General features: G+C 37.0%; 1 protein-coding gene and 2 long non-coding RNA genes across 4 annotated transcripts; 2 read left to right on the top strand and 1 right to left on the bottom strand.

Moving 5' to 3' along the window:
• Positions 1 to 1,472: 1,472 nt before the first annotated feature.
• Positions 1,473 to 18,043, top strand: LOC148870717 (transcription factor MYB1-like). Of its 2 annotated transcripts, none has more exons than XM_088974138.1 (2): positions 1,473 to 1,922; positions 16,678 to 18,043. In XM_088974138.1, the coding sequence occupies exons 1-2, from the start codon at positions 1,559 to 1,561 to the stop codon at positions 17,616 to 17,618; spliced, it is 1,305 nt and encodes a 434-aa protein (XP_088830264.1). In that variant the 5' UTR covers positions 1,473 to 1,558; the 3' UTR covers positions 17,619 to 18,043. The 2 variants fall into 2 exon arrangements, with proteins under 2 accessions (XP_088830264.1, XP_088830265.1); XM_088974139.1 differs by having other exon boundaries at positions 1,476 to 1,895.
• LOC148870718 (uncharacterized) lies at positions 16,566 to 17,178 on the bottom strand. The gene is made up of 2 exons (XR_016108358.1): positions 17,039 to 17,178; positions 16,566 to 16,955 (listed from the first exon to the last, which is right to left on the bottom strand). It is a non-coding gene; the product is annotated as an uncharacterized LOC148870718 (long non-coding RNA).
• Positions 18,044 to 23,503: 5,460 nt separating the features above from the next.
• Positions 23,504 to 24,398, top strand: LOC148870716 (uncharacterized). Its single transcript, XR_016108357.1, has 2 exons — positions 23,504 to 23,678; positions 24,064 to 24,398. It is a non-coding gene; the product is annotated as an uncharacterized LOC148870716 (long non-coding RNA).
• Positions 24,399 to 25,523: the final 1,125 nt, after the last annotated feature.

The following is a 25,523-nucleotide window of genomic DNA, read 5'->3' as shown; positions in this document are numbered from 1 at the left end:
AGCACAAGGGTAATCATACCTGACCTGACAAGGGCCTCGGGGCGAGTGCACGAAGTGATTATAAGAGCCCCCTGGCCCCCGACAAACGAGGTATGCAAACTTTGCGCTATCTGGTATTACCTTGCTTTTGAAGGATTCTAACTTGAGATTCGGAGCCTCTACATCGGGTTCCCCCCGGAGCTTCCCCATCTCCTCCGTTTTAGGTTCCCTACTACCCCGTTCAGAAGCAAGGCCGCGGACAGCTAAGACCCGCCGGATCGCGCTCCATCAATATTTATTTTCAAATTTTCATTTATCTTCAACCATTCTCTGCATGAACTTTTAATATTATTTATAAGATAATAAATGTTTTTAATATATTTTTCTAATTAATCAATATAATTAATTAACTCCTCTAATTATGTTTCATATAGGCAAGACCCAAGTTGGGATTGAAGTATTAGATAAACGTTTAATACTGTTTAGAAGATAATAAATATTTTATATTTAATCAATATAATTAATTAAATAAGTAATTAAGTCTTCTAATTATGTTTCATCTAGGGAAGCTCCAAGTTGGGATTGAAATTTGGAAGCAAACCCAACTTGGAAACTTGTGGGCCTAATGCACACTCAAGCTTGAGGCCAGGCTTGAACCAAAAACCTAGGCCCAAGCCTTGAGTTTTTAGTTAGGTGGGATTAGGTTAGTTGGGCCCAAGGTTGACTTGAAAATTTGTGAGCCTAATGTGAGCTCAGGTTAGACTACAATATTGGACTAAAGCTTGGGCTAAAAATTTATGGGGCCAGGCCTAGACCAAGTCTAAACCCAAAACTTAGGAACAAGTGTAGAATTTTTGGACCAAGCTAGGCCTTTTCATCTACGCCCTTTTAACGTTTCAATCGAAATCCATGGAACAAAAGTAAACACATGTTTTAAAACATTTCCTCTTCTATCTTAATCTCTCTTTCCAAGAATTCAACCACTCCCTCCCATCCCCCCCAACCCCTATAACATCATACACTTGTTAAAATGTATTTTTTTAAGATTTTATTAATTATTTTAAAGTTATTATTTATAATTGTAAAATTATTTATTTTAAATTTTGAGTAATTAATATAATTTAAGTATTTAATTATATTAATAATTAATTAAGTTAAATTAACTAAATAACACTAAATTACTCAAATAGCTGACTTATAAATTTGCTTATATGAATAAAATGGGAAAATCTATGATAAAAGAGTTTTGACTTTTGACCAATAATACTACCTATTTAATGTGTTCTTTTGTTCTTCTCACTTGGCTAGTATTAATAAAACAACAAAAAATTCACTGAAGATCGTAAAAATTGAAAAATTTCGTCTCGAAACCAAAGGCCCGAAACATCGGAAGTTCCCGGAAAATCATTGCAAGGAAAAATTTGTAATTTCACAAAAGGACGTATTGGTCAATCCGGTAGAAGTATTTCTGAAAACTGGCAAAGGAATCCCGAAACACTTGCCCTATTAAACAATTCAGCTGTCCCCTGGAACAATAGCAGTTAGGCGGGTAGGTACGGTGGGAGAGAGAGAGAGAGAGATGAAAAAGGAAGAAGCAATAGTCGCCGGCGACGGCGGTTGCGGTGGTGATGGTAGTGCCAGTGGAACTGGTGGTGATGGTGCCGATAGCGGTAGCGGCGTTGGAGTAGTCGGAGAGGGAAACTGTAGCAGCAGCCGAGTCCGGAGCGGGTCGGAGGATCGAGTTAAAGGGCCATGGTCTCCCGAAGAAGACGCGATTCTTAGTAGATTAGTGAGCAAGTTCGGCGCCAGGAATTGGAGCCTCATCGCCCGAGGTATTGCTGGGAGGTCCGGAAAGTCGTGTAGGCTCCGATGGTGTAATCAGCTAGACCCTTGCGTCAAGCGCAAACCTTTTACTGGTAACTATCGTTACCAATTAAATTCAGGTGTAATTATCTGGTTATGATGTAAATCGAGGGTTTTTGTAGCATTGATTTCAGTTTGGATGCTTTATCTCCCTTTTTTATGGCTTTTAATGCTTGTTTTGTTTGTCGTTTTTCGATGGTAGAGTAGGTTATGTTAATTGTTTACGGAAATAGTAAGGCCACCTTATTCTGTTTTACTGTTGATGCATACTGCCTGGAGAACTGCTTTTCTGTTCTCTACATTTCTGTTGACGGTTGCAGAGCTTTAGATTGTGTTCCATAATTCTCTGATAATTGAAGCTGCAATTTTTTCTTTGATACGATTCTTGATATGTTCACTGCATTATTGAGAGAACATTTCAATTTCATTATGCCATTTTTTGGATGAACTTCTTGGGGATCCCAATCCCGAACGCTAAATAATTGAGATCTCCTTTTCCATTTTATTTTTGTGATGGGGAACCATGAGAGAAAATAGATGGAATGTTCTAGTTGCCCGTGACATGAAATAGAAGATGAGAAACCAGTTTGCAATTTTAACAGGGAATTGGACTGAGGAGGGACTTACATGACTGCTGAACCCACACAAAGACTCAAGGAGTTGGAAAGCACGATAAATAATAAAAAAAAAGGAGTTGGAAAACACGGACTAGAATATATCAAAGTTTTGGTACCTTGCATTTAGAGGTTGGACATCATATACTTAGAAATCAAGAATTACATTATATGCTTCAGATCCAAGAGTGGCTTTAGGTTTCTGAATTCATGGGCTGGGAGCAGGATGCCAAGGACATCTTCTACTCCACTTAAAATCTTTTGTTATGATTCTTGATTTATCTCAAGAAATGTTGAGTTGTCACATTCAGTATTATTTCATTTATCCAAAGTCTTATGTCCCATTTCAAAATCCAAATAAGGGGAAATTTGACATCCTACACAATGACAAAGTGGATGCCCAAAATTGCAGTAGATCCAATTTGAAAAGACGTGACAAGTATATCAACAGATTTACTACCCTTCAGTGGGCCTCCAAAGGGTAGGGCAAAAAATAAATTAGAAAATGAGGAGGTTGGTTTTAACTTTAGGGTTGAGGATGCTCAGGGTAGACTGAGATCATTTGGAGTGACAGGGGATGTTGATAAAGAGGGTAGAGAGGTGGTTGCAGATCAAATCTTCGAGAAGAATGCGGTTTTTGGAGTTAGAGAGGATCAATGTGAGCTCTAGGGTCCGCATGTTCTTGAGAAGAATCCCAATGCAGTAAGACATTTTAGAAGTAAAAAAAAAAAATCAAACTGTTAAGTTTCAAAAGTTTTTGCCAAATTGAAAGGGGGCTTATTTGGTGTCAGTCATAATAAGAAGGTGAATAAATCAAAGGTCTTTAAGATAAGTAGAGAAGTTCCTATTCAAGCGACTGGAGTTGTTGAGTAGTTGAGCAGAGTTTTTGTGAGGTTTAAGTTAGACTTTAGTGTTTTCTTGTTGTTGGGCTTTTGTTGTTTGTTGGGGGTTTGGAGTTTTGAAGCCCGAGTTTGGTAGGTTGTCTTTCATTGGTGTTGGAGAATAAAATATCTTTTTTGTTGTTTGTTTGTTTGGATATTTGTATGGGTTTGGTTGGCTGTTGTCAATTTTGGTTGTAGTGTTGGGGGATTGGAGTATGGTTTGTCGTCGGCGAAGGGTTGTTTTTTCTTCTCTGGGGCGACTTCTGGTCACTTTTCTTGTTTTTTCTTTTTTCCTTCTCATAAAATTCTATTTTGCTAAAAAAAAGATTCCCAATGAAGTGACTATGCTGGATAAAGAGAGATAAAAATCATGTTGGACCTAACTATCATTAAAATGGGATAATTGGTACACCCAAACCTTAGATCCAATTTGAAATTCCCCATCAGGTGGTTTTTCTTGGTAAAGAGATGTAAATATTATGTTTGAGCCAAGTAGCCAACCATCATTAAAATGCCATTGTTGGGATGTCTTTCTGGTTATATTAGTACTGCAATAAATTGCTTATTTTTGTATGATTTAGCTCAAGGGGAATGGAATTTTTTTTTTGATAATTTCAAGGGGAATGGAATTTACTTATTCCATTAGTTGATGGGGATTTGTCTAATGCCATTTCATGGTGTAAAAGGTATTGATGAAGGCCCTTGTAGTTTAGGTCATTATCTCAACAAAGTTATCTAGATCTGTCCTTCCATTCAAGTTAGTTTAGATGGATCTGAGGAAAGCTCAGTTTGGTAATTGATGACCTGTCCAGGTTGGGTATTAAGACTTTGGAAGGTTCTATAGAAAGCTATGCTCTTTGCTGATATTTTTCTAGGTTAGGGCCTTAGGGGTGGTGTATTACTATACTTACTGTACTTTTTTTTTTAAATAAAAACAATCTTCTCAATCACATCATTTTTTTTCTATTCTGAATTTATGAATGGATTTTATTGAAAAACTTATATTTGTATAATTTTGTTGATTTCTCCTAAATTAGCATTGTTTCTTTGTTTGGGGTCAAAAAATTTTTGTTTACTTTTTTTTATAGGAAATAGTAACTTTCATTAAAAAAGGTTAATAGAATACATGGGTAATGGGTTAAGTCCCCATAATAAACTTCACAATTATTGATCAAATTCTAATTGCCAATGAAAGTGTTGAGGAGATGAGTAGGTCTAGAAAAAAAGGGCTTCATATGAAAGTTGGATCTGGAAAAGGCTTTTGATTTGGTTGATTGGGGTTTCTTTCTTGAGGCAATGAGGAATTTTTGGGTTTGGTGATAGATGGTGTAAATGGATCTTAGGCTGTGTTAAGACTTGCCATTGTTTGATTTTGGTGAATGGATCTGTGGTGTATCACTTTCTAGTGGTAAGAGGTCTTAGACAAGGGGATCCTCTTTTGCCTTTCATGTTCACTCTGACTGTTGATGTGTTTGGTAGACTTGTGACTTGGGCTGATATTAGGAATTTGGTGAGGGGTTGGAGGGTAGGTAGGAATGAGGTGCCTCTTACCCATTTGTAGTTTGCTGATGATACTATTTTGTTTTGTGAAGGCGGTAATCTTGGGTGGGTAAGGAATTTGAAGACGTTGGCTCAAGTTTTTTTAGTAGATGTCTAATCTGAAAATTAAGTTTGATAAAAGCTGCCTTGTGGGCTTAAATTTGGATGAGAGGGATTTCTAAAAGTGCTTAGGTTTTGGGTTGTGAGGTGGTTCAGTGGCTGTTAACCTATTTGGGATTATCGTTGGGGAACAATTCAAGAACAAGCAAATTTTGGAATCCTGTGGTTGAAAGGTTCACAAAGAAGCTGGCATCATGGAAGAGGAGCTATCTATCTCTAGGGGGGAAGAATTACGCTTATTAGGTTTAACTTGCCAATTTGTTGATGTATTTTATTTTGGTGTTTAGGATTCCTGAACAGGTTGGCCATCTAGTTTTTACTAGGACTTGGGTTTCAGGAGAGAACTTCGTGAGTCGGAAGTGAGTGATATTTTGTCTCTTCTCCAAAGGTTGGAAGGGGTTTTTCTAGATCCCACTAGAAGGGATAGTCGAATTTGGACTCTCTCCTCTTCTAGTTCATTTTCTTGTGCCTCTTTCTTCTCAGCCTTAGTTCAACCAAGGGATAGTCTAGGGATGCCTTTTCCTGTTGGGAAGGTTTGGAGCAAAGCCTATCCCACCTCGTGTGGGTGCTTTTTGTTAGGAAGCCTTTTTGGAGAGAATTAACACCTATAATTTACTTCAAAGAAAAAGAGCAAATTGGTGCTCTCTTGTAAGGCTAATGGTGAGTCTTGCTGCCATTTATTAATCTCCTGTCCCTTTACCTCTTCAATTTGGGAATGGTTTCTTTATTTTTCTGGGTGTAGGTGGAACCCCCTGCCAAACATACAAAGCTTGTTTGCCTCTACCTTTGTTACCTGGCCGATGAAGGGAAAAAGATCTTTATGGAGATGTACAAGGGCAGATGTGTGTTGGACAGCTTGGGAAGAAAGGAATCAGGGGATCTTTCTTGATAAGGAGAGAAGTAGGGATGCCCTAATTGAGGTCATTATAATTAGAGTGTTCCACTGGGTGAAGTCTCTTGATCTTTTTGTGGGAGTCCATGTAGATGATTTGGTGAGGAATTGGAAGGTAGTTGCTAAGTCAGCTCCTAACAAGGTTGTGGTTAGACCAACTTGGTCCCCTCCTCCATGTGGTATTATTAAACTGAATTCTGGGTCCCTCAGGCATTGGGGGCATCTTTAGAAATGAGGAAGGAAGAATTGTTGTTGTCTACTCAGGATCAATTGGTGTTGGTGATTCTTTGAGGGCTGAAATTATGGCTGTGCTGGAAGGTCTTCAAAGGGCTAGAGAGCTGAATATCCAGAGGCTAGTTATTCAAGGGGACTCAAAGTTAGTTATTAAGTGGTTGCAGAAGGAAGAGGAGGCTGGAGCTGGATGGTGGTGCTATATAAATGAGCAAAGGAGTAAATGGTTGTCTCAAGGAATGGAAATCAATGTGCAATGGGTGAAAAGGGATGCTAATTCATTTGCTGATGCATTAGCAAAGCGGGGGGGGGGGGGGGGGGGCTGAGAAGGGATCATTTATTTTGGACTGTATTGTAATTATGTTGTCTGTATTTGGGTGAGTTAAGAGAGTTTATCTCTCCCTTTATCACTTTTGTACTCTCTTTATGACTCTAATAAATCAGTTTGTGTTATTCATAAAAAATCCCCATAATAACGAAGTCTAACCCCCAAAGGATTCTATTACAATTCAGCCCAAAACAACTCTCCCCTATTTGCCCCTTGTTTGGCTAGTGTATCGGCTGAACCATTTGCTGATCTTCTGACCCATCTAACAGATGCACCAATACAACTTTGTCCACTATCCTTCATCTTTTATGTGTTTCTATCAAATAAAAACACTCATCACTTCTAGTTTATATTTCTGTTTTAACACCATAGTTTTGGTTTTTCTAGTTCTAGTGGATTCCAAGAGGTCCCACTGAGGTTCCCACCATGAAGAGAGTAGTCATAGTTGGGTGGACCTCTCCAAGATAACCTTGAACAAATTATTTGTGGGTGAACTCTCAGAATCTATAGATGTTAGAAAATCTGTGGCCCAAGTTTTAGTTTAAGAGACATAAATAAAGGAATTAACTAATATCTGTAGGGTGTAAGGGGGAAACACAGAACAACTAAGAAGCATTAATTACAGTTATTGTTGGATACCCAGAAACCAACCAAGCCAAAAAATAATATTACTCCAAAACCTTGTATTTAGAAGACTTTTCATGATGGGATCACCAAGCCTTGACCATGAATAGATTATTGACAGTGAAGTCGGCTGTAGGATAATCTATTTCAGGTGATAAATCTAGTAGTCCATTATGAATAACCTGTAGGAGTTCCATGATAATAATTCTCAAGAACTAAAACCCTAAGATAATAACCATAGTTGTCTGTTGTCAGGGCGATGCCTAGGTGACAAGATGCCCTTGGAGGCTCACCTCACCTAATTGCCAAGTAGTTTTGTATACTGTATTATAAAGCACTTTAATATTCTTAATTTTTTGAAATTATAATTATAAAATAGACATTATTAAACTAAAATATTCATTTTTGTGTGTGTATATACTAATTTCTTTTTATTATTTTCTTATTTGTTAGGGTTTAATCAACATAGACATCGCTAACTGCTGTATTGAACCCTCAAAGACTTCAAAACTTGAATCAACAAGTAAGGAAGAACTTAAGATTTTGTCTAATTAACACATTTTCTTCTTCTTCCACCTTTTCTTTTCTTCTTTAACCATAACAAAAATAGGGGTTCAGCCCCTATTATTTTTTAATTTTCTTTTCTTCTTTTTCTTCTCATGAATATGTTGATTTTCTTAGACTTTGACATGAAGTGTATACTTATGAAAATTATGGACAATTATTAAGGAAATATGGTTATGGAACATAGGGAACTACCCTAGGATATATGCTTTTTACTTAAAAAAAATCCATCTCCTAGGTGATGCCTAGATGACTAGGCGACCCCCCTCCCCAGTCACCTAGCCTCTCCTTGGCGCCTTGAAAACTATGATAATAACTATATGTAGGAGACCACAAACATGAGGATGGGCTTTGGTGTAATGGTTGGGTTGCTTCTATTACGACCTGGGTGGCCAAGGGTTCAAATTTGGTAAACAACGTCTCTGTATGTTCAGGGGTAAGGTTGTGTACATCTGTCACTCCCCAGACCATGCATTGGTGGGAGCTTCGTGTGCTGGGCTGTCTTTTTAGGAGACCAGAAACCTGCAATCACATTTATTCTACTAATTAAATATTAGAATGGATAATTAAATGGTAGAAGAGAAGATATACTTGTCTTGTTACTAGCTTTGGGTGGAAGGGCTAGAAGTGGAAAGGACGACAAGTGCATGGAACACAGTATGGGCTGCATGCTTAAAGAAAGAAGTCATTTCCCTGTGACTGTGCTTATTGTTGATGCTAGCACTAGAAGGTAGGAACAAAAAATGCTTGAGGAAGTATGCAGAGCAGGTGATGGAATAAGGATGACAAACTAGTTTCATAGATTTATTTGCCTTTTTAAATTTTAAGTTTTTTTGATTGATAATTTGTTTTTGGTTTAAATGTGAGTGTAAAAAACTTCTCTTTGTAATTGTCTAGGAAGTCCTGTGAGGGTGAGATGTGTGTTTCTGTGTATTATTTTTCTTTTTGGTCAGAAGGAGGGGGGGGGGGGGAGGGGGAATAGAATGATATGGACACGTTTATTGGGAAGAAATATCGCCACCGGCAACAACAGTGATTTGGTGTTCTCATCGGATTCTAGCTAGTTACAGTCCATCTTATCTTATCTGTTTTCAGTAAGGATTAGTAGGAAGTCTGATCTATCTTAGGGAGTCTTATCTATCTTAAGTAGGGAGTCTTATCTAGGGAGTCTTATCTGTAAGTGGTATAGATTAGTAGGGAGTCTTCCTACAAGGAGGACTCTTATCTCTTGTAATCTCCTATTTAAGGAGCTGAGAATATTGAATAAAACCATCGAAAATTTCAGTCAAGAAAGAGAGCAAAGGAGAGTTGGTGATCTCTTGAACAAATCACCTTTAGGGCGGCAAGATAGGTTCTTCAAGAAAAGGGAGGAACAAGGGAAAATAGGAGGTTTTCCCCGTGGACCGACCCTTGACGAGATCCTATTCGCGGGCCCTTAACAATTTGTACCAGAGCCAAACGTCATGGGCGATCTAGAGCAGTTGACGTCCAAGGTCCACGAACTGGAGCACAGGCTCGTGGAGAACATCACGGAGGTACGCGAAATCAAGGATGATGTCCGAGAGTTACGACGCTTGATGGAGTTGTATTTCTCTAACAAGGAAAGGAATCCAGAAGGGGGTGCAACCACAAACAGCCGCCGACTAGACTTGACGAAGTCGTTCGGCGAACAACAGGTCGTCACCCCAGTAGCCGCGGTCGTTCCCAAGTACAGCAGACTGGAGTTCCCTTCTTACAACGGCATCGGAGACCCTTTGGGGTGGCTATACCAATGTGAGCAGTTCTTTTGCAACCAGCGGACGGAGGACAGAGACAAGGTAAGCCTAGTTGCATTCCACTTGACGGAAGAGGCGCAACTCTGGTTCTATCAATTGGACCAGGAGGAACCCGGGCTCAGTTGGACCCAATTCAAATCCTACTGCCTCCTCAGGTTTGGGCCCCCATTGACGAGCAACCTGTTAGGTGAATTGATCAACTTCAAACAGACGGGAACAGTGGCTGAATACCAACACCAATTCCAGACTCTCCTTGCCAGAGCAACTTCGGTGTGACCAGACCAGTAGGTAGACATGTTCACCGCAGGGTTAGCAGAACCCTTGAGGGTGGGCGTGGAGATGCAACACCCCCCCAACCTAGTTACAATCATGAATCTAGTTCGCGCCTTCGAACGCAAGCTGCAGCTCAGCCGCGGAACCTTCAGTATGGGGCAGCCACCGACATCATGGGCACCCCCGAAAACACTCGGAATGGCCCCTTCTTCTGCAACTAGCCGAGAATAGAAGCCTCATACGAGCAACGTCCCCAGGTCGGCATCCAGTATGGGAAGCAACATGGTGGCACCCCCCATTAAACGCTTGTCCAGAACCGAGATAGCAGATCATCGGGCAAGGGGGCAGTGTTTCAACTACGACGATCTTTATTCGGCGGGACACAGGTGCAAGAGACTTTTCTGCCACCTGGTGGATGAACAAGAGGAAGACGAGGATGAACCCGCAACTTTCGAACCCGAGATCTCCCTCCACACAATCACTGGAATAAAGACCTCTTAGACTATGCAGTTACAGGCACGGGTGGCAGGGAAACCAGTACGGATCCTCGTTGATTCAGGAAGCACACACAATTTTGTAAGTGAGCAAGCTGCCCTTCAGTTGAAATTACCTATGAAAATCAGACCAAGACTGTAGGTAGCCGTAGCAAACGGTGAAAGGGTTCACAGTCTCGGAATCTGTAAAGACACCCAAATACAAGTCGAATCTGAATCCTTCTCTGCTGATTTATTTGTGCTATTCTTGGATGAATTTGATATAGTTCTTGGAGTAAAATGGTTGATCACCCTAGGCCCAATCCTATGGGATTTCAGCACCCTAACGATGACATTCCGCTTGAATGGGAAACAAGTTACTTGGTAGGGAACCAGGGTAGAAGCAAAAAAACCACAGGTTCATATGCTTCAGGGGGAAACGACGCATACAACCAATATGGACAGGCTCCTCACCGATTTTTCAAATGTGTTCCAAGAACCCAAGGGACTTCCTCCTTCCCGAGCGTGCAATCATTGGATCCCTCTGGTGACGGGTTCAAAACTTGTTGTCGTCCGGCCTTATCGCTACCCACATCTGTAGAAAGACGAGATAGAGAAGCAGTGTGCTGAAATGATGAAACAAGGGATCATCCGCCTTAGCAGTTCTCCCTTCTCCTCGCCGGTTCTGTTGGTAGCAAAGCGGGATGGTACTTGGAGGTTTTGTGTGGACTACAGAGAGCTCAATAACCGAACTGTCAAGGATAAATTCCCTATTCCCATTGTGGAAGAGCTGTTGGATGAACTTCAAGGTTTTGCGGCAGATTGGTACGGTTGCATACCAGCCGGAACTGCCAGAGCACAACAGAATCCATGATGTTTTCCACATTTCCTTGCTCAAGCCGTTTACAGGTATTCCTCCTGACCGAGTTCCCCCCTTACCACCCTTGAAAGATGGCAAACTCATCCTCCAACCTCGGGCCCTTGTTCGCTCCAGAATCAATTGGGGTGTTCTCGAAGTCCTGGTGAAATGGGACGGCTTGTCATCAGCCGAGGCCACTTGGCTCCCCTTGACTGAGTTCCAAGACACGTATCCGGGTTTCGAGCTTGAGGACAAGCTCTTAGTCCAGGAGGGGAGTAATGATATGGACGCGTTTATTGGGAAGAAATATCGCGCCGGCAGCAGCAGCAGCGATTTGGTGTTCTCATCGGATTCTAGCTAGTTATAGTCCATCTTATCTTATCTGTTTTTAGTAAGGATTATTTGGAAGTCTGATCTATCTTATGGAGTCTTATCTATCTTAAGTAGGGAGTCTTATCTATCTTATCTGTAAGTGGTATAGATTAGCAGGGAGTCTTCCTACAAGGAGGACCCTTATCTCTTGTAATATCCTATTTAAGGAGCTGAGAATATTGAATAAAACCATCGAAAATTTCAGTCAAGAAAGAGAGCAAAGGAGAGTTGGTGTTCTCTTGAACAAATCACCTTTAGGGCGGCAAGATAGGTTCTTCAAGAAAAGGGAGGAACAAGGGAAAACAGGAGGTTTTCCCTGTGGACCGACCCGTGACGAGATCCTATTCGCGGGCCCTTAACATAGAAGATTAGCTAACATGTACATTGCTACAACTAAAGGCAGGTTAATGAAAGGTCGCAAAACAAGGGACATTTTTAGTCGTTAGAAATGCCAATGGAGAGAATAATTACTTACCCAAGGAATAGAAAGAAAAACTAGATCATCATCATCATCATCATGATGTAAGCCTTGAACCTCTAGTTTCTTTCTTTTTTTTTTATGGTAAAAGAGAAATTTCATTAAAGAACAAAAAAAAAAAAGAAATTGATTACAAACCCCTCTAAGGTGCTAAGGTAACACCTTGAACAAAACACTCTCAACATCCGACAAAGAAAAAAAAGAAAAACTCCTACAACTTCACATCCAATTTAACACAAGCTCTCCATCAGATTCTCAACTCTAAAACATACGAAAGAAGCAAAATATCATCTTCCAAATTGCCAATATCAATCCCCCTGCTGCCTTCCAACACTACCACCACTACTCATCTCCATCTAATACCTCCTCTTGCCCTTCTGTGACCTTGTCACAAAAGAAAATCTCCTAGAACAACAACTTCACAACCAATTTAACATAAGCTCTCCATCAGATTCTCAACTCTAAAATTTATGAAAGAACAAAATACCATCTTCCAAATTGCCAATTTCATTCCCCCACCCACTCTCTTCCAACACCACCTCCTCTGCTCTCCATCTAATACTTCTTGCCCTTCAGAAACCTTGTCCCACAATCCTCCTCCCTCCCCTACTAAGGTTTGACCATCATGTTTCTTCCCGTATCCTGAAATTTCTATCTTTCCACACAGCAACATATTACAGAAGGGGTTAGATTCCACAAGGTTGTTAACCTTTCAACAGCCAAGTTGCCAAGCATAGTTGTCAAGGGCAACTAGGTGCCTGCCTAGGCGACAAAAATGACAGTGGGCGCCTTTTATAATATCATTTATATTACTGTATCTTATTAATATATGTGTTAATACATTTTATTATATGATATATATATATATATATATATATATATATATATATATATATATATATATATATATATATATATCAATTATATTTTGTTTTAATGTTTTACTATTGAAACTTAAAAGATCAAAGGGTTTTGAGAAGAGAAAAAGAAAGAAAGAAAAGAAAAGGGGAAAGAAACAATAGAATAATAAAATTATTTTTTTCTATTCTCTCTCTAATTAAATAAAACAGAAACTCCATCCTTGTTTTTTTTTTCTATTTTACTTTCCATCTTGAATATTTATCATATAAAGTTAATAACCTTCTTTAGCTGCTAATTAATATGAATTTGCTCTATTAAATACTTATTATAGTAGTATTATTTTAGATGTGATAATTTGCCACATTTTTAGAGGAAATTTAATGTTCTTAATAAAGAGAATTGCTATTTTTCAATTAACATACATGCTGAATGGTATATAAAACTAGGAAACTAGCCAAAATTCATATTATAAAATTTTTATCGCCTAGGCGACTAGGCGCCCCAGTGTTGCCCAGAATCGCCTAGATGTCTTGAAAACTATGTTGCCAAGCATCCAGTAAGCTTGCTAGGTCACCCAGATATATTGACAACTTTTTAAAATGGATTTGGCATTAAATAGAACGAAATGGCGAAACAGGATTCAGGTACCTGATTCCCATATAGTTGGTGAGATAAGGCTTAGATGATGATGATATGTGGACAGGATTTGCAATGATTTAGTAGATGCTGAACTGGCTTCATGGGTGAAACACAGCACACTTTGGTTGTTCACTACCTTGCCTTTGATGGGGAGATTATCTATAGTCAGAATCTTGTTCGGTTCAATGATTTAAAAGGTGCGCCTGAGGCACACAGGTGAGGCGCCTAGGTACTAGGTGCAGACCTTTCAAAGGCACACGCCTGATGCACCTAGGCATGTGCCTGATGTGCGTTGTGTCTCAGCCCAAGCATGAGCGTTTTGAAAATTTCACGCTTCTTTGCTTTTTTTTGAACCGCGTATTTGCTAATTCTGTTCATTCATTCATTCTAATAAAATATCTTCTTAGAAGGCAATTAAAGTTATAAAACCATTGTTTTTATATGAGAATTAAGAATTTAAGACCCTAACATGGACTTGTTTGGACTTGCCTCGAGGGGCATGGTACAAAGGCGGCTCGTAGAATCAAGAATGCAATATGTTTTACATCACCTTAACTGCTTGAAGTAATGCAATTGAAGAAAAAAATAGATTGTGGGTTTTAGACGCTTGAAAATGCTTTATATGTTTGCTTTTATTTTTATATTTTCATTTGAATACTTTTTACATGTTATGTTATGTATTTTAATTTTAGATAATAGGTTTTATAAAACATTTATTTTAAAATTTAAGTTTATATTTTTTATTAATATTATGTTTAATATTTTTTTATTTTTTTGATTTTTCTGACATTATTTTTTAGATTTTTTTTTTGTATTTTGTGCCTTGCTTTAGAAAGGTGTGCGCCTCGCCTTGCACCTTGCGCCTCGGGCGCAAATTGGCCCTTGCGCTTTTAAAACATAGGTTCAATTAGGTGGCCCAAATGAAGAAGCATACCTTAGTGGGGAAGTAAAAGGAGCAAATCCAACACCTAGGAAAAGTTCCATTAGAGCCATTCACAAATGCTTTGTAGAACAGGTTCACTGAGATCGAGAAGATGCCCTTGGGATCTAAGCACCAAACTTTTTTATTCATGCCACCCACTGAAATCTTAATATTGGATCCTACTAAGCAATGTGAATAACACATTTATCTCCCAATTGTGGCATTCTGTCTGAATTGGGGTACCGATACCACCTCTATGGCAATGACCTTGTAAGATTCAATCACTGTAGCAGTCTTGTCTCTGGCTATTTTGAATGAGCTTGAGAATTCTTTACAAAGGCCTGGTTCTCACACCATTTGTTTTCTGAAAGAGAACTGGGCTTCCATCACCAAAAGGGATATTTACCGGAAATTTGCATTTGCTATAAGGATATCCTTCCAAACATTTGATCCATAGGGAGTTTGAGGCATGATTGGAATCCCATCCAAAATGTTTATTCCTGTATTTTATTTCAACAAGCCACCTTCAATGTGTTTTTGGTTCTTTTCCTTATCTTAGAACCATTTTACCAAAAGAACCTTCTTCACCACATGAAGTTGTTTAATTCCATCCTATCATTTCCTTTGATGATGTGGCCTTACTCCAATATTCTAGATGATATCTCTTTTCTTCATTTGGGCCATCCCAAAGAAAATAGAGTGAAAACAATTGGGCCATCCCAAAAGGCTACTGCACTTATGCTTCCTTTTTTAAATCCCTTCGCTCTTCCCAGGGACGATGGGGTTTTCCAACCAAGGAGATATGGTCTAGATCGGTTCCACCTAAAGTTATTATTTTCTGCTGGGAAGTGTTTTATAGAAAGATTAATACCTTGGATTGCATGTAGAGGAAAAGGCCTTCTTTGTGTTTGTCCCCTAATTGGTGTGTACTTTGCAGGGCTAGTGGTGAGGATTGCTCTTACTTGTATCTTGTTCCTTTTCTAGTGCTATTTGGAGTTGGATCTTCTCTTTGTTTGGGTGTAGGTGGAGTCTCTCCACAGTTTTAAGTCAGCTATTCAATCCTTCCTTTTTTGTGTGGCCTACAAAAAGAGGAAAAATAATGTGGAGATGTCTTAGAGCAGCCGCCTTGTGGACAATCTGGGAGGAAAGGAATGCAAGGGTATTCGAGGATGAGGAAAGAAGCACTCAAACTGTTGATGACTGTATCTTGACTAGGGCCATTCATTGGTTAAGAACAATGGACTTATTTCATTCATTCTCCTTTGATTATTTTTGGAGAAACTGGATAGCGATGGCTAACAGCCATACAAGGACAGGAAATCTGTAGTATGGATGCCTCCGCCTGATGGATGGGTAAAGCTGAACTTTGATGGAAGCAGCCAAGGAAACCCAGGCTCATCAAGGATATGTGGGGTGCTGAGAGATAATGAGAGCAAAATATTAGCATTGTTTTCAGGCCCCGTGGGAATAGGAGACTCCAATGGAGCTGAGATGTTAGCGGTGGTACAAGGTATTCAGATTGCAGAACAATTAGGAGTTCAGCACTTGGTAGTTGAAGGGGACTTTAAGATTGTTGTGGGATGGCTGACAGAACCAGCTTCAGCTATGTGGCGACACAGAGACCTGTTAAGGAAAGTCAACTGGATCACAAGAAACATGACTATTACCTCTCTTTGGGTGGGAAGATCAGCAAATTCCTTAGTGGATGGTTAGCTAAGCAAGGGGCTTCAAGGGAACATTTATTTTGGGCTGCTCTGTAATTTTATTTCTGGTTAATTCTATTTTAATTTGATGTAATACTTGCTAGAAGAGGTAACAACTCATGCCTCCTCTCGGGTCTCCTATACTGCCTCATATTTCTGATTTAATAAATTATATTCATTCATAAAAAAAAGAAGAAAAACAATTGGGCAGATTGGACAAAGCACATTTGAGAATAAATCCCTTTGGAAATAAGATCACGCTTATACCCTATTTTCTATGAATTTTTTCAATGAATGGATCCTAGATCATCTTAAATTTGTAATTTGCTCCAATAGGAAGACCCAAAAAAAATGTAGAGAGACTGCCATAAGTGCATCTCAAGGTTTCTGCGAACTCAGCAGTTATCTCCATCTCATCGACCCCATGTACTTGCTCTTTAATAGGTTTAAATCCCACTGTCATCAGGGTTAGGGGGTTATAGGTAGGGAGATGGGCTACCTCCCCGTTGTGTACCCCCATGAATAGGGGTGATCATTAAAAAAAAAGTCTTATATGGACCCGTTCAGATTCATACTTTTACAAACATATGCATATTTATTTGATGGTATTGTTGTCTTCATTTCAAAATGATGCCTCAATTGTGCTTCTTGAGGGGGGGGAGAGGCTGACGGCATATATTTTTGCAGATGAAGAAGATCGGATAATAGTTGCAGCCCATGCAATTCATGGGAACAAATGGGCATCAATTGCGAGGCTTTTACAAGGGAGAACAGATAATGCTATAAAGAACCACTGGAATTCTACCCTGAGACGCAGGTGCATGGAGCTTGACAGGTTTAGGACAGCATCGGGTGATATGGTGGAAGAAGCCAGCCTTGACAAAACTAAAGCATCCTCTGAAGAAACACAGTCATGTGGAGATGTCAATTCATTCAAGTCCTTGGATGGAAAAGATGTCAACTCCCTGGAGAACATATCAAACCAGTATGAAGACAAGGCTCAAATAAAAGAGGATCATGGAAGTGCTGAAGCAAAAGATCCACCTACCCTCTTCCGTCCAGTGGCACGTGTTAGTGCATTTAGCCTCTACAATCCTGTGGATGGACCTACAATTAGATCTTCATCTGGTGCAGTTCCATTGCATGGTCCATTGGTTCAACCCTCAAAACCAGATTTTGGGATATGCAAATTGCTTGAAGGTGATGTTTGTGGTGAGCCCTTGGTACCACCACGATGTGGGTATTGCTGCTGTGGGACTCAGAATGGAGCTCAGAGTGGAGGGAATTCTCAAAGCTCTTTGCTGGGGCCTGAGTTTGTTGATTTTGTGGAACCTCCACCCTTCTCAAGTCATGAGTTGGCTTCAATAGCAACAGATCTAAGCAACATAGCTTGGCTTAAGAGTGGCTTGGAGAATGGCAGAACCAAAATATTGGATAATGTAGCTGGTGGAATGATTTCCCAAGCAGCACAAATGCAAATGGGACATGTCGAAGAGAATAGGAAGAATGACCATCTACGATTTGAAGAGGGAAGAAACAAATTGATGGGCATGATGACGGAAGTGTTGTCATCTCAGATGGCCAGGCAACCATTTGGGGTTCCGGCTAAAGTTGAGGGTTTGACTTGAGATAAAATGCCAGGATTTTCATGTTTGTAGATGCCAAAAAATCGGACAGGTTAAGGTATTAAGTGATTACTGAGCTTCGCTCGTACATCCTTCCGTATCAAGTGTATTGAGCAATGAAGACTGCGGATTCTCCACCAAGGCTTTCCTATTCACAAGTGGACAAATCATGCCGATTAGAATATACCTCTGTGAATACCCGTTTCAATTGGCTTCAATGCCAAAGATCTGTTTTGCACCGAGTCAATGTAGTTGAATCAGCCAATCAGGTTCGATTTTCACGCGATTGAAAGAATGTTCTGTGTGGAAAGATGGACCTATGTTATGTTTAAAGTTTCTTGGTTAAAGATATAGTGCAACTTGCTATGACCAATGAAAAACACATCAGAATTGATATAGAATATAGATAAATCCCCCTTTTATTCTCATGCAGGTTCTGTTGCAAGCGAATTTCTGCTATAGATATCGGACTGTTTGTTCCTTGTGTTTTTCCCGCATGAGAAGGGTTAGTAACCATTTGGACTACAGGGCAAAAATACAATAGGCCAAAGGGCCTGCTTTAAATCTCACAAATTCAATTGCAGATTCAGGAACCTTCATATTTTTAGTTCTTCAATCGAGGAATAGGTGTTTTGTGATGCCTCTGTTTCAAAATAATTTCAGGACCTCGTGTTTGGCGGTTGAGATTTTGTGGATTTTAAACGGTTTCGGTTTTAAAATTTAGTCATTAATTGTGATAAAAGCACCCTTAAATTCCATATATTTCTGAATTCAGGTCCGCTATGAAATTGCCCCCCCCCCCCTATTGTGATAAAAGCACCATTTATTTCTAACTCTTAAAACTTCCCCAGCATTCCCTCTCCCATTCCTTTTTTCATCTTGGAAATTTCTTTACTGTCTCCCTTCCTACTTTTGCTCTCCCACCTCCGAAACCTGGCCTCTTGTATTAAAGTTTCTTTTTTAATTATTAATGCCATCTATGGGCTCTCCTCTCTCCTAGTATATTATTGCAAAAAGATCTGTGGCCTAGCTATCATACATGTACTAGTGGATAGCAAGGTGTCTACTAGTATGTCAGAACTCAGAAGCAACCCATATGTTTGCCACTTGGTCCACTTCTCATAGCCAGGGAAGATTTAAATCCAGTAGTGATTATAAGTAAACAGCTAGAGTTGTTAACATAGGTTCTCATTGCATCTCAAGTCTCAATACAAGAGAAATCTACATAGTTATCTGGTGATCAAACCAAATTAGTTGTTGCACCACCCCTTTACTCAGGCTTCAGGTCCAAATCCAAATCCAAAACCTCATGTCTGGGCCTAGCCCAATTCAAAGCTGAAGAGTGAAGACTATGCCAACCCAAGCTCAACCTGAGCTAAACCAAACACAACTCAGGTCGGGCTTGGTCAGGTCTGAAAGGTTTCTAATTCATGTTTTCCAGCCATCTTTCAATGGGGCTTCATAAGACAATTTTTTATGCAAGAAAGGCATAATACTGGAAGAACTTTGGTCGATCAAAATCCTTTTGATAAATACCACCTGACTGGTTACCACGTTATGATACCAGTTGATTGGTTACCGCATTCGTATTTGTATATGAATGCGTGCCCAGGCCAAAGCCCAAGAATTCAATCCCAAACTATGCAAAAACTCAGATTGGAACTTGGAACGTTCTCAGTTTGACCCACCCAAGTTGTAGTCTACAGGGATTGAGATGACTTTAGATCTACGCCATGAAACTCACAAATAGAAGACATTTTGATTTGTTTGTTTATTGAAACAAGTTGCAGCTTTACTTCATCACTTAAACAACATTAACACGTACTTAATTATAAACAACCGTATGGATTTATGAATATGCATTTGATAATATAAGAAGGTTTCACCTGTAGTCTCATTAGAACAATTAAGCTAAGATGTAGCTCCAAAGATGGAACACAGTTTCGATTAAGAAAACTGAACAGCATGCTCACAAACCTTTACATTGGACCTACACTCCTGCAGTCTGGAGCGAATTATTTATTTATTAATTTTTTAAATATGGATCTTTCTGCTCATCGAACCCACTAAATAAGGCTATGGATCTGAATTGGATTCAAGTCAACCTGCCAATAACCAAGAGAGCACTGCTAAGAATGTAAGTTCCTTTTTCTTGAACCGCTTACACCACATATTTGGAACATTGTGAAAGTTTGGGTCAGTGGGATGCAAGGGATTTATTAAGCGAAAGCTAAATAATAAAAAAAGGGTCAATTACTAAAATACCCTTTATATTTTCATGGATTTACTAAAATACCCTTTGCAATGGATTTAATCAATCTTCCATTAGATGACAATGGAAAATGATAGCGTTGACCCTAATGTTCATTTAAATAAATTTAATTAAAAGAAAATAAAAATAAAAATACTATTTTTGCCCTTAATAAGATACGGGAAACCACTCTATTGGCTATATTTGGTCAATTTTGTTTTCTATACAAAAAAGTGTTAAGGGTACTTTTGGAATAAAAAATCATGGGCCTAATGGAAAAACAAACACTCCTTGATGAAAGGTTGAATAAGTAAATAAGTTGTAAAATATATGGGATGTTTTAGTAAAATGAAAACTATTAGGTTTAAGTAAATATTAAAATCATAAGGTGTGTTCTAGTAAATGACCCTAATAAAAATACAAAAGTATACAATTGTTTTATATTTTCAAAATTTTAAATAATTAATAATTATTCATATTTTATATACTACTTTTAATAAATTTTTTATAATACAAAAATAACAATAATTAATTTTAGTTAGTTTTATTCATCAAACTGATGAATAAAAACACTCCTTAATGGAAGGTTGAATAAGTAAATAAGTTGTAAAATATATGGGATGTTTTAGTAAAATGAAAACTATTAGGTTTAAGTAAATATTAAAATCATAAGGTGTGTTCTAGTAAATGACCCTAATAAAAACACAAAAGTATACAATTGTTTTATATTTTCAAAATTTTAAATAATTAATAATTATTCATATTTTATATACTACTTTTAATAAATTTTTTATAATACAAAAATAACAATAATTAATTTTAGTTAGTTTTATTCATCAAACTAATGAAACCGACCAACCTGATCAACTCGACCTGAGTTGGTCGATTTTCTAGAATTTTAGGTTGGCTTTGGTTCAAAAATTTTCCAATTCGACCAAGTTGGATCAATTTCACTTTGCCCATTTGTAAACTGACAAATATCGAACGACCTAACCATGGATGTATATTAATATTTTATATTTTAAATATAATTTTGAATATGGAAAAATGGGAAATTTCCCATATTTCTTAGTCAAAAATATTTTATATCATAAATCTATTTTTTAAATTTATTTTTTTAATAATTTCACTATGATTTTTAAAATTAATTTAATTTTTAAGTTTAAATCTTGTGAACCGATCGACCAAAAACCAAAAAATGACCCAAACCGATACAACTTGAGTGAGCTGGTTTTCATAAAAGGTCAGTCGGTTTCAGCTAACCAACTCCCCAACCTAACCAGGTCAATTTGGTTGGCTAAATAGCCTACGACTGAACCGAACCAACTCATAATTTCAGCTAAATTAATAGTCTCATCTATGATAAATAACAATAGTTTAATCTCCAACGCTTATTGAAAATTTATAGTGAAAATACACAATTATTGAAAATATATTGATAATGAAAAAAATACAATAAGTACTAAAAATATATTAACTCAGTCAATAAATAGTATAATCTCAAATAATAGTTTAATCTCTAATAAATATTAATGAATAAGTTAAAGCAAAAATACAATAAGTACAATAAATAAAATTTAAAAATTTTAATAATAGTAGTTTAATCTCCAATAATTATTGAAAATTTATTGTTAAATAAAAATAAATAAATTTATACATAATCATTGAAAATATATTTATCACAAAGAATAATAAATAATTACTGAAATATAACAAATATTAATTTTAGTATATATAATTATATAAAAAATACAGATTAAGAGTTTAAAATTATTATTAATAAATATTATTTTTTTTGAAAGTTATTTTCTCAAACTATTACTTGATATAAGTGAAATTAGTTATTTACAATATTATGTAAAAATATTAAATTATTATTAATTTCAATATTATGTTATAATTATTTTTCTACTTTTCAGAATTTTTTAAATTTAATTAATAATTTCTTTATTTTAACTATTGAAAATCTAGTTATGTTAAATAGTTTGTTATTTAAAATATTTAGTTATTTAAATACTTAAATAGTATGTAAAATATTTAAATTTTAAAATGTTAATTATTTATTGAATTTAATGAACCATAAAATCATAATTTATACTGTTATTACATAATTTTATTATTAATTTTATAATATATTAAATTATTATTAATTTCAATATTATGTTATAATTATTTAAAATCTAGTTATGATATGTATTTAGTTATTTAAATATTTAAATAATCTATAAAATATTTAACTATTTTTTGTTATGTGAGTTTTATTTATTTAAAGCTATTACATATTATTGAATATTTGAAAAACATTTAAATTGATTATCTGGAAAAATATAATTTAAATTGTTAGTACATAATTTCGTGATATATGTTGTAAAAATATAAAATTATTTTTTTTGTGTTTTTAAAAAATATTTTAAATTTATTATATAATTTTGTTAGAATATTTAAATAAGTCTTAAAGTTTTTAATTCAAACTTTCTTTAAATAGATATAGATAAAAAGGAGAAAATTTATAGACTTCCTTGTTTTAATATATATATATTAAAACAAGGAAGTCTATAAGATGATGCATTTGAAAGCTGTGCAATGATAAAGATTTGGTAAAGAATCTGGGTCCGTGGCAGTAGGTGGACCTTTTATAAAAATAAATAAATAAATAAATAATCTGGGTAGATCCTTATGTCCTATGACATCCGCATTTCTGTTTGGTAAAGATTACCAGAGAATACTTTAGGGGGGTTTGTTGTTGTTGATATGGCAATTATTTTTTTTTTTCGGTCATTTACTAGAACACCTTCTATAGTTTCATAGATTTACTTAAACCTATCCTATAGTCTGCATTTTACTAAAACACCCCTTATAGTTTGCAACCTATTTACCGACCTTTCGTTAAGAACTATTTGTTTTGCCATATGAAAATAGCAACATAATCACCTAAATTAAGTAGAAAATGTTTAAGGGCATGGGCCAATGGTTGTTCATTTCCCTAAATGAGTGGAAAATGCTCAAGGGTAAGGATCCATGGTTGTTTATTCCAAAAGTAGCCCTAACACTTTTCTATAGAAAACAAAATTGGCCAATTAGAGAAAAATAAAGCGGTTTTCTATGTTTTATTAGCAGCAAAATTAGTATTTTTTGTTTTTAGTTCCTTTTGATTAAATTTATTTGAATGGATATTAGTGTTAAAACTGTCATTTTCCACTTCCATCTAATGGAAGGTCAATTAAGTAAATCGATAACAAAATATAAGGGATGTTTTAGTAAAACACAAACCATAAAGCAGATTTTAGTAAATTTATAAAATTATAGGGGGTGTTTTAGTAAATGACCCTTTTTTTTTATCAAAAAAGAACCACTATAAAACAAGGATACATCTGTTGACATGGAAAAAGATTCAAAAGAATTGGAGGGGATGTTCAAAATCGTTTAGATTGACATGGAAATTACTTTTAGTTTTAAAATAAAATGGTTTATATTGACAAACAAAATCAATATGCAAGGTGCCACCAACCAACTGGTTGGTAAGGTATTTACTGGTTGCAGCGGAGACTTGTGACCAAATCCCTCCTGTACGTCGGTTGGGGGAAGAAGGGCTACCCCATTGTTTGTAGCTGTTCAAAAGATATCAAAATAAATAAATAAATCAATGTAATTCATCCAACCCAACTATTCAACCTAGAGCCTAGAGCCCTATAAGGCCTCTCTATCTCTCTCTCTCCTTGGCACATTCTCTCCTTTGTGTCAGTCAGATTGCAGGAGGTTTCTCTCCTCTTTTCAGACACATCTCGGTTTCTCATGTTTGCAGACCAGACAAGGTAACAATGCAGCGCATTCTCTTGCCAAGTGAGCAGTCTCTATTGGTTCTGATTAATGGGTGATATAACTGATAGCCCCTCTTTTATGTTTGCAATAATTTGTATTGACAGTTCTGCTGCTTTTACCATAAATTGAGATTTTCAATGAATAAATGGAAGTAACCTATCTGCCTATGGGTCTTTTTACTCAGAAAGAAAGAAAAAGAATCCAAATCAGATCGGATTGGAATATATTCGAATCGAGAGAAACAGATTTGTTGCAAACCTAATAATAATAATAATGTACAACCTTTCCAAAGACCTAACAGGCCAAGGAAAGACAAACAAGTTTGTTGTTGTATTTGTATACATATATACCTAACCTACTGCATTTTCCATTTTGTAGGACTGGACTCTGGAGGAGGATGCTCCCTCAGCTTTTTCTAACCAACTTTTTATTTTGGGCAACCCGGGAAAGGAAAAGATCTCTTCCTTTTTATTGGGTATTCGTGATGCCGCCTTTCCATGGGACAATATGTCATGGATGATTGAGAAATTAACAAGGTTTTTTCTTCCTGTGTGATTCAACAAATGGATTACTAACTTCTGCAATTTTTTTTTTTTTGTAATATTTCTTTTCTTTTTCTTATCATCAGTGCTTTCCTTGAAATTACTTGGGCCATCTAGCATGAGGTGTCGACAGGGTTTTCTCCCTCCATGACATGTTATTTTATGTTAATGTTTTAAAAATTGACTCAGCTGGAACTGCCTTGGCCACCGGTTCCGGATCAACCATTCAGTCCAAATGGACAGCCTATTATAATTTTAAAAAATAAAAAATAATCAAAAAATTATTATTCGGATCGAACAGATCAACAATTCAATCTCGTGAGTTAATGGATTGCTGATCAAATCAATAATTTTATAAAGAAACAGTTTAAGGGTAAAATAAAATCAGTTGCCTGGATGATTTTTGGGCCAAATGATCTGACTGTCTGAATCAACAACGGTTAAAAAAGCATGGTAAATTCATCCATAAATTCAGCACTGATTAAAGTTACATAATCCTGTATGAGTATATCAACAGAAGAGTCAAGGGTCAAGAGTGAGACATCGATCCAATAGAATATATATATATATATATATATATATATATAGACGTTGTTGCTATTAACATTGTACCAGGTGGACAATGGTGGAGAAGAGGCAGACAATGGCAGAAGCTTCCTTGCGATGAAGGGCAAACAACAGTAACCATTATAAATGATTTGTCATACTCATACAGGGAAACCCAGATAATATGCTCGTACGTCCAATTAATCCGTCGTTTTGTGGCTTTCCCTGAATCCAAGGAACTAGCAACTGTCTGTACTCCATGGTCCACGCCATTCTCATTGTAACTGCAGGACAATTGATGAATTCATGTCTTGTATTCCAAGGGATCCAATCCCATCACCAACAAAAGTGGGCTTCAGGCCTGTGAAAGGTCCAATTTGATGGTACATCTCCATATATAACTACTTTTGCTACACCACAATACCTAAATCCCTCACATAAACTAGGCCAAGGCCACGTTAAAACCGTGTATTCTTCTCGTTTTTTTTAATTTTCTCTTCTTTTAAACTTGGCACAACTTAAGTTCAATGATCAATCCTGCCTAACTAATTAGTTGGATGGGTTGTCTGAGGACTCAATCCAACCCATACATACAGATACGGTCCTTTATCTGCAGGTTTGAATTTTAATTGTACCCCAATAGCTAACCAACTTGTACACCTGATTCAGATTCAAATTTGCTAATCTTGAACAGGTGTCGGAAGGAGAAGAAGGTGATTTTGTCAAAAAAAAATGGCAAAGTTCTTTGTA

This window comes from Nelumbo lutea, chromosome 2, assembly GCF_056320005.1.
Source record: "Nelumbo lutea isolate HS-2025 chromosome 2, American lotus-T2T, whole genome shotgun sequence".
Classification (NCBI taxonomy): domain Eukaryota; kingdom Viridiplantae; phylum Streptophyta; class Magnoliopsida; order Proteales; family Nelumbonaceae; genus Nelumbo; species Nelumbo lutea.
This window is presented reverse-complemented; position numbering and strand designations above follow the sequence as displayed.

Bases quoted from the DNA above. Each gene is read 5' to 3' on its own strand.
- LOC148870717 (XM_088974138.1), top strand. From the start codon at position 1,559: ATGAAAAAGGAAGAAGCAATAGTCGCCGGCGACGGCGGTTGCGGTGGT. The intron at 1,923-16,677 runs GTGTAATTATCT...ATATTTTTGCAG, and splicing joins TCGTTACCAATTAAATTCAG to ATGAAGAAGATCGGATAATA.